This window comes from Coenobita brevimanus, chromosome 7, assembly GCF_032717465.1.
Source record: "Coenobita brevimanus isolate Jiangsu-jjx chromosome 7, ASM3271746v2, whole genome shotgun sequence".
NCBI lineage: Eukaryota > Metazoa > Arthropoda > Malacostraca > Decapoda > Coenobitidae > Coenobita > Coenobita brevimanus.
This window is the reverse complement of record NC_136960.1, coordinates 3,076,825-3,086,842: the sequence shown is the minus strand read 5'-3', so window position 1 is coordinate 3,086,842 and position 10,018 is coordinate 3,076,825. Positions and strand designations below refer to the sequence as shown.

General features: G+C 45.8%; 1 protein-coding gene across 1 annotated transcript in view; it reads right to left on the bottom strand.

Moving 5' to 3' along the window:
- Positions 1–1,786: 1,786 nt before the first annotated feature.
- LOC145405083 (kin of IRRE-like protein 3) overlaps positions 1,787–10,018 on the bottom strand; it is a 164,161-nt gene continuing 155,929 nt past the window's right edge. The window contains exons 12-15 of the mRNA XM_080276597.1: positions 9,803–9,957; positions 9,285–9,398; positions 2,935–3,050; positions 1,787–1,850 (exon numbers count right to left, since the gene is read on the bottom strand). Coding sequence (XP_080132723.1) covers positions 1,787–1,850; positions 2,935–3,050; positions 9,285–9,398; positions 9,803–9,957 — 449 coding nt within the window. The remainder of the gene's footprint in view (positions 1,851–2,934; positions 3,051–9,284; positions 9,399–9,802; positions 9,958–10,018) is intronic.

Genomic DNA, 10,018 nt, shown 5'->3' with positions numbered 1-10,018 from the left:
GGACACATGACCTGGGCAATTCAGATTCCTTGTGCAGGTCCCACTGAAATCTCCAGTAGACACGACCAACTTATCTCCTTCACAAGATGATACTGATACATGTCCTTCCACTGCACATAAAGGATTTGGATTATATTTTTCTATCAGTAATGGCCCATGACAGGACACATAACCTAGGCCCTTCAGATTCTTTGCGCAGTCTCCGGTTCTCCTGAAATCGTGGCGTGACCCTGAGGCCGGAATAATTATAATAATCCCAGCAAAAACAAGTCTCAAAAAGGGCGTCCCCGAGCTCAGCGGGTCAAGACTTCACTAAACCGTGCTCTCCTCGGCATATAAGGCTTCGTAACACTTTTTCGTGACATTTTGTCTTTGCAATCACACCTCAATATCTCTTTGTAAACAGCTAAACCGATATTACTCATTTGAGGGACCGGGATGGCACAGTACATGCAAAGGATCAAGGCTGGGCTACTGGATCATTTAACCTCTTCATGAACTCCGATGACTCATTATTTACTTATTTAGTTATTCATTTATTTCTGCTGTTAGGTGAATTTATTGAGCTTAGAGGATACGTTTCGAGGTAGGAGGGTTAGATTTGGTTAAGTCCTTCAGTACCAGGTGGCTTTCCTTTATTCCTTTACTGAATATGATCGACTGGCACCAGCAATATAAATCAGTAAATAGAAGAATAAGAATAAAAATGGAAAGTAAAGTCATCAGATATACTGGGTTTATCTGTACGACACGATTTTTAGTCCCTCGCAGCATTGCACAGACAATCACCCCTCCTTGGATTCGAATCATGGTCCTTCAGGCTACCGTTTCCTTCGACCAGGGATGGGAAACTCTACTACCGCGGCACCCCACTTAAGGTGATATATGCAGGATAAGTTGCCGAGGAGGAGGCGTTACGAAACTTCCCAAGCCAATAGGAATGCGGCCACTGTGATGATAATTCGCTCACGTCCCCGGGAAAACAGGTACTATCACCACCCGTCACCCAAGAGCACACGTGGGGGCTACGGTCAAGTGATGTTTCCAGTTCCAATACTCAGTTAATCCACACACACACACACACACACACACACACACACACACACACACGGAAAAAATGGTCCACCGCACGTCCCCCCCCAAATTAGCCCTCTGTACACCGCGGCACCGAAGAAAGAAGATTGTAGTTCAAGGTGGGGGGACTCCAATAAAAAAAAAGAAAAAAAAAATCACCTTCCCCCCACAAAATAATCCCCCCCCCACTTTCGAACCTCCATAATTTACACCCCCACTTGAGAAAAATGGTCCGCCACTCGGTCCACTTTAGGGAATTTCTGTACATTGCGGCACCGAAGAAATGAGATTGAAGTTTTGGGTGCGGGGCTGTAGAAGACGCGCCCCTAGGACCTATATTTAATCGGTCTACACCCTTTGGAAAATCTGGTCCTCCACGTCCCCCCTCGAGGACGTAACTGTACACTGTGGCACTGTAGAGGATGACATGGTTGCAGTTCAGGGCGCTAGTGTCACTGTACATGGCCACACCGTCGAGGGAGACTACTTCACGGTCTGTCACTGTAAATTCCGACACCGTAGGAGACTATTTCACGGCCCTTGTGTCACTGTACATGGCCACACCGTCGAGGGAGACTGTATTGCACGGTCCGGGTGTCACTGTACATTCCGGCACCGTAGGAGACTGCAGTTCAAGATGGTGTCACTTATACCGTGTCACCGTAGAGGGAGACTGCTACTGAGGGTGATAGTGACGCCAAAGGGAGGTCGCTCAAAGAAAACTCTCCTGCTGACCCATGTGACTCTCCGCCCTGACGTAGAGGTGTGGGTGTGATCTGTGGAAATATCATGGAGAATATTAACTTAAGATGAAATATTAACTTGGGGTGGGATTCTTAAACACATTTACGATCAGTTCCCCGTCGCAAGTTATGGTTTTACGGGATGACCTAGCCTAGACAATGGAAGATTTTTACGCTCTTTTCCTCGATTTTCCTCCTGAAAAGTTATAATCTGCTTTAATTTTCGTGTCGTAACTTAAGATTTAGTTATGAAGCTATAACAGGACAGAGAGAACGATTCTACTACAGCCTCCTTGTCCCTCCTGCATATCAGAGGCAGAGTTACGACGGGAAATTGATCGTAAGTGCGCTGGTGTATCCCGATCCAAGTCTTACTCGAAAATAAGTCTTCATATCCGCTAATAACTCTCAAAAGTCATTAAATTTTTACAAGAAACTCATCACCATAGAGATTAATTAACTGAAATCTTAACAAGTCTTAAGTACTTTCGGAAATAATTCTGCTTTATTATTTTAACTCACTCAGGCAAAGCTGGCTCTGAGAAACACGAAGGCCCTTACAGAGCGAAAACAGAGCAAGAACTATAGTGCGTTTGCTCTGACCTGACAAAAATTCCGAACCTCTTTCACCTTTGTTGTTGGCCGAATGTTGTCAGAATATACGGGAGATCTGACTAGTAACCAAGGAGATTAACGTCTACTTCACAGCTAAGGTTCATCCAATTCCATGCAGCCACATCTTGGTACTCAATTTTTAGGCGTGGTTCATTGCTGTCAGGCGAAAACGAACTGACTTCAGATGTAACTTCCTATCCCATGCAAAGGTTTTAAAAGTCAGCACACAAGGGGCATGGGTGTCAGGCCGCTGGGAGAGTATGAAAATAATTTAAATAATATAGCTGTTGTTTCATCCATAGGTTCCTCCGAACATGAACCCAGTGGACTACAGGCTTAAAGCTTCCCTTTTGCATTTCATCTCTTTCCTTTTGGGGGATAGGTAGGTGGCTGAGGGACGTTTGTATAGCCAAGCAGCGGAGTCGCCCAGTTACATCGGTGCCACTGCAAGAAGGCGTCTCTCTCTATACCCTGCTAATTGCATACGTCTGGCTTCCATTACCTGACACTACTGGTGGTGGTGCTCTCACAGGGGGCGTACTCGAGGTGGGCGGTGGGGGAGACTGACGGAGGCGTGACACTTACATTCTCGTCTAGGGGGTGGGCTGGAGGTAGCAGCTGTGAGGCAGGGACAGAGAGGGACATATTAACATACGTCATCATCATAATCATCATCATCATCACCAGCAGCAGCAGTAGCATCAACACCCTACCTACATTTTCCACTATTAAATGGAGAGAGAGAGAGAGAGAGAGAGAGAGAGAGAGAGAGAGAGAGAGAGAGAGAGTCATCATCCTACTGTACGTTTAGTATGTGGGGTGAAATGGAGCAGAGAGAGATATAGTATTACACAGTCATCATCATCATCACCATCATCATCATCATCACCACCACCACCATCCTACAGCATCAATACCATTCTAACCTGTATTTCTTACCATGAAATGGGGTAGGTAAATGCAGACACACACACGTAAAATATATCATCATCATCATCATCATTCTACCTGTATTTCCCACTATTAAATGGGGTGGGTCGATCTGGAGATAATTAACATCATCATCACTGTAAAACACTTGGAAATAAATGAAAATAATGTAATCTGAATTTCTGGATCGAATTAAGTTGCCGTTTTCCTGGACATTGGCGCCGCGTGACTCCGCCCCATTAACGAGACACCTAACAAAGATCCTAACCTCTCTTAGTTCAGCTGAAGGTGTTGTGAGATTGGAGGATCGAGTTGACTAGTAACCAAGGACACTAATTTCTGCCCCATATCGAAGTTCCTCGCATTCAAAGCTACCACGACAAAGTAATCAAGTTGTGGAAGTGGTGTAGGACTACATAATAGATAGAAAGATAAATAGATAGATAGAAGCAGGGAGTCAGAGGTGGGCATAAAGCAAATCTAATTAGGGTCGTATTTAGTGATGATATTCCAACGGCAGGGACCAATACAGGGTGACCAGAAAATAACGCTACGCTAGAAACTCACGTGGCATTATCTTATGTGTTACGGGCACGGCTCAGTCAGCTGGTGTGGGCGTGGCTGTGGCAGTGGAAGTAGTAAGTGAATAAATGATACAGGTACTGAAAACACTGATTAAGCCGTCCCCACAACACACGAGCGTTATATATGGACCACTCCATATATATAAAATCTCCCAGTCAGTTTTCCAGCTCGAATTTGATGAACAGTCAAGTGCAAAAATTCGTTCTCCCTCTCCTGTCTCTACTTCATCGCTGGATTAATAGACGCTCGAGTGTGACGTAGTGGACTCAGATGTATATATTACCAATGCACCTTTGTCCACTACGTCCCACTTAAGCATCTATAAATTCAGCGATGAGAAAAAGACAGAGGAGCTGAATGGACTTTGGTATCCGACTGAGCGGTGGCTTAACCTCTCCCCAGACACTTTCAACTTTACATCTTCAGGACGATGATGTCTTGATTCTTATACAACCTTTCCACCGTCATATATTTCTTTTTTCTTTTTTAAATCAGGGAAAAAACACCTCACATTGCTGTTGCTTTTGTGGCCCCTGGCTCATCTAAACGTGAACCCGGTGGACTGCAGGTTGATATCGCCCTTCTCCCGGAGTCCACCTCCCTTGCTTCCGAAGACAGGGACGGAGGCGAGGGACATATACATTACTGGCCTGGGAAGTTGCCTGGTGCCACAGCGTGAAGGCGTCCCTCTCCAGTACCATCACTCGGATTCAGGGAGTTAAAGGAGTTTGTACATAATTCCCTCCATTACGAAGCATCTATCCTTAGAGGAGTAACTATGACAGCAACAAGAGGGAACTACATGAAGACCTCCAAGTATTGCCCTGGTTAAGCTACTCCCTATATGAGCTAACTTCTACTAATCTCTTCTCATCCCCTGCCCACCTCTTAACTAGGCCTACCAATTCTAGTCAAACTTTCCGTGAACTTGGTATTACGCCACTTCAAAGCTCTCTCCCCGTCGCTTAACTTGCCCTGCTAATTCCTGACCCGCCTTCAGGCCACCGACGTCTCTACTCACTTTGCTTCCCCTCCTTCCCTCCCCTTCTCTACTTCCCCAACCCCTCGCTGCTGCCCCTCTCCCTTTCCTCCCTTCCCTACTCCTCTTAACTCCCCATCTTCTTCTCCTCCCTCTCTCGACTTCCCTCTGTTCCCCCTCCTCTCCTTCCTCTCCCGACTTTTCTCTACTCCCCCTCTTTTTCTCCCCCCTCCTCCAACTTCTCTGTTCCTAATCTTCCCACCTTCCCTACCCAAATGCCTTTCTTCTCTCCCTCCTCCCTCACCTCTCCTTTCCCCATATTCTCTCTGCTCCCTCTCTCCCGTAAGTCCCATTTGCTCCCTCCCCCCTCCTCAACTTCTCTCTACTTCCCTCTTCTCTTCTTCTTCCAGCCCCTCTCTGTTTTTCACTCGACATCCTGTTCCTCCTTTACTGTCCTTTCCTAACCCTACCTTCACTTTTAGGAACATCATCAACACTAGTTATTTCCTTACTCTCCTTTCATTAACACACCATCATCACCATCATCATCATCATCATCATCACTGACATCTTTCTCCTTTAACTACCACTGCTCCCCCACCTCCCTCCCTCCCTCTCTCAACCATCACCACCTCCCCCACTATTCCCATTGACAGTATCCCCTCCCTATTCCCATCCCCAACTACCCCACCACAACCATCCACTAACCCTACCCTCTCCCATAACCTCGTTCCCTATCACCACTAACCCATCCAGCATTTTCCTCCCCATCCCCCACCGCTGCACTGCCTCCCCATTCCTTTCATTCCCCACTTCCCCATCTCCACGATTCATTAAAATTACTTCCCCTCTTGCCACCCCACTTCCTCCACCCCCTATCCTCAGCTCCCCCACTTACAGACCTTCTCTCCCCATCCTGCATTAATCCTCAGACCCCCTCCCCCCTTCTCACCACCGTCACCAACACACCTCCCTCCCATTACACCCCCACAAACATCCCCCTCCCCTACTACCCCTCATCTTACAAACACATCTCCCCCTCTCAATACTAAAACCATCATCCAGTCTTGCCTCTAACAACACCTTCTTCTCCCCATCTTTCTCCCCCAACAACTCCCCTTCCCCCTCTCCCCTAAATCCCTCCTTACTCCTACACTCCACCTTTCCTACCGCCTTCTCCCTTCTACCCCGCTCTCTCCCGTATTCCTTCCATCCTTTCCCTCCCCCTGTCCTCTCCACCTTTCTCATTCCCCTCTTCCTTCCACCTCCTCCGTTCTTCTTTCCCCTTCCACCCTTCCTCTCCACCCCTCTTTGCCTTCCACCACCCCTCTCCCCCTCTCCTTTCTCCACTCCTCCCCTCCCTCTCTCTCCCCATATCGCCCTTCTTCTCCCCTTGTCTCCCTTCCACCACCCCTCCCTTTTCTTCTCTCTTCCACCTCCATCTCTCCCTTCACCCTCCCTCCCTTTCTCCCTTCAACTCTTCCCTCCCCTTCTCCCTTCACCTCCTCCCTCCCCTTCTCCCTTCATTTCCCTTCCCCTCTCCCTTTACCCTCCATCCCTCTCCCTTCCCTTCTCCCTTCAGCTCCCTCCCTCTCCGCTCCATCCTTCTCCCCCTTCCCTTCCACTCTCTCCCCTTACCCCCTCTCCCCCACAACCTCTCAGCTTTAACTCCAGGCGGGAAGTAAGCGAGTGTGGCTGCTAACCTGTCGTAATGGTACCTGGACACAGTGAAAGATGCCATTAATGCTGAAATAGCCAACACCTTACTACTGCACACTAAAACACTCGCTACTGCTGCTGCTCTGGCCGTCTGTGTGTGTGTGTGTGTGTGTGTGTGTGTGTGTGTGTGTGTGTGTGTGTGTGTGTGTGTGTGTGTGTGTGTGTGTGTGTGTGTGTGTGTGTGTATTCTTCAGAGGATACAATAAGATGGCTATACAAACTAGTAGAATAGATAGACAGATAGACTGAGGAAGACGTAAGAAATAGTTTAAGACATCCGACCAAACCCTACCTGCTACTACTACCACTACTATTAATACTGTTACGATACTACTACTACTACTGCTACTACTACTACTACTACTCTGACAACGTGGTGTGGGCAGGTTAGTGGATGTATCGTAACGCCCCATCAGACAATATAAACAGGTCTGCTCTACACTGCCAAACAACTCTCTTATCCTCTCAGTTATTACCCCCGCCAAGGAGGTTATGTTTAACCCCGCGTTGGTAGTCTGTTTGTCTGTCTGCCTGTAAACAAGATTACTCAAAAATTTATCAGCAGATTTTAATGAAATTTTGTGGAAGGGTGGGCCATGGTCCAAGAAAGATATGATTAAATTTTGGGCCGGATATGGATCCGGATCCGGAGTATCGCGCACAATATCTCCAAAAGTTCTCAATGAATTTCAATGAAATTTTGTGGAAAGGTGGGCCATGGGCCAAGAAAAAATTGATTAAATTTTGGGAAGGATCCGGATCCTTTTTAATGGCAATGGCATTGGCGGAGGTATGCGTCCACTGAGCGCTTTCTAGTTGTGTGTTCTGTTGCACGGCCCAATTTTTGAGCTTTTCTGTTCCCGCTCATGGATCCCATCCCCCCTCCTCGATGTGTTAGAGAAAAATAAGATGGTGATGATTGATGATGATGATGATGATGATGATGAGTGATAATTGATGATGACTGATGAGTGATAACTGATGATGACTGATGAGTGATAATTGATGATGATGATGATGATGAGTGATAATTGATGATGACTGATGAGTGATAACTGATGATGATGATGATGATGATGATGATGATGATGGACAGAAAAACAATGATAAATATAGACTGACACTCAGACAGATAATGATTAAGAGCGTCCCAAGTCAATCAAGCGAGAGTGTACTTAATGACAGACAGATAGATAGACAGATAGATAAGTAGATAGACAAATAGAGACAGGCAGGTAGACAGGGATAACAGATAGAACAACAAATAAGGACATACTGATTACTAGACAGACAATGATTAAATAATTCCCAAACGAACGAGCTAGACTGTATTTAGAGAGGGATAAAAAAACGGATGATAAAAATAGATCGACAGAGATAGATAGACGGATAGACCAGACAGAAAGGCAGGTAAATAATAATGGACAGATTGACAGAGAGACAGACAGGTGAGTATGTGCTTCCCAAATGACTGAGTGACTATTTGATGATGATGATGATGATGATGATGATATACAGGCCGTGGCATATGTAGATCAACAGACAATCAAGAGAGACAGATGGTGATGAAAAGATTGTCAAATGATGATGATGATGATGATGATAATGATGATGATGATGACAGGCAGATCAGTATAGGCCACAAACGATAATAATGATGATTGCAATGGACAAACACGCACACACACATACAGACAGACAAACAAACAAACAGGGTGATTAAGTGCTTGACAAACGATGAAGCGAGAGCCTGTTGAATGGTGATGATGATGATGATGATGATGATGATGATGATGATGATGATGATATGGAAAACGATAATAATGACGATGACGACGATAACGATGATGGTGATGATGAGGGTGACGATGATGACGACGTGGACAACGATAATAATGACGATGATGATGATATAATGATGACAACGATAACGATAATAATGATGACGACGACGATAATGACGATGATAATGATGATGATGGACAAACACAGACAAACGCGGTGGGACAGACAATCAAACAGAGTAATTAAGTGGTTGGCAAACAATGATGAGAGGGTCAATTTAAAGTACAATTTAGCTGTCAGGTTGCGTATTTAGTATTCACGAGGCGATTCCTGATGTGTTGATAGGCAGAAGCGCAAATAAATCCGGGGCTGGAGGGGGATTTACGCTAAACGGATACATTAATAAAACATGACAGGTGTGAGTGTGTGTTTGATTGTCAGGTGTGTCTGAGGAGGTGTGAGGGCCTGGGAAGTGGGGTGGGTAGGTGTGGGGGTGTTGGGGGATGTGTGTGTGTGTGTGTGTGTGTGTGTGTGAGAGAGAGAGAGAGAGAGAGAGAGAGAGAGAGAGAGAGAGAGAGAGAGAGAGAGAGAGAGAGAAATATGTGTATGTGAGGAGAGAGAACCGTGAATGTTTGAGTACAACTGAGTATAAATGTATGTATGTATGTAAGTATGTATGCAAGTATGTATGTTTTTCGAGACCAAATTCGTACAAACATATTAAGTTACTGAGACGCACAAAATCAAAATAACACAAACTTTAACCTTAATTATCTCAACACTCATTCTAGGCTGATTCATCCTCATACAGGGTTTCATACACGTCTCATACAAGGTTATACTGATGACCTTACCGCTTGCGTGACCTCGGCGGGTCTGTAGGGCGCGGCGGAGGGGACGTGTGCTTCGTTTTCAAGTAGGTCAGGGTGATCGAGGGTCCCTGACTCATTGCCCTCGCCCTGTGAAATCTGCTGGCGAGGAGAAATGAAGGAAGTTATTAGGAAGAATATACCAATCAGCAGAATGATGGTTGCTGGTGACAGAGGGAATATAGCAAGGTTTAGCATGAGTATAGAAAGGAATAGTAATAATATAGAAGGTAACAGCAATAATATAGAAGGTAATAGCAAATAATGTAGGGGTAATAGCTAAAATATTGGAAGTACTAGCAAGGATGTCAAAAATACGGCATTGTAATAGGATCGTTATCAAAATTTTACGATACACAAATTCTCTCTCTCTCCACACACACACACACACACACACACACACACACACACGTTAAAGATTAGGACGTTTGGCAAGAGTTTAGCTGGACAGTATGCACAAAAAACACACAAATTAAAGTTTACACGGCTTAAGAAGGGTATACCTGTGTTTTATCGGTGGGGGAGGCGGTGCGCAGGTGAGATCGGGTCCTGAAGCGGATGGTGATGAAGATGGCAGCCAGAGCGAGTAGGAGGACCACCGCCATCACCCCCACCACTACCCCCACCACGGCCGAGCTGCCCCCCGCCACCTCCTCACCTGCACCACCCACCAGCGGAAAGATTAGTTTTATTATTGTTATTGTTGTTGTTATTTATTA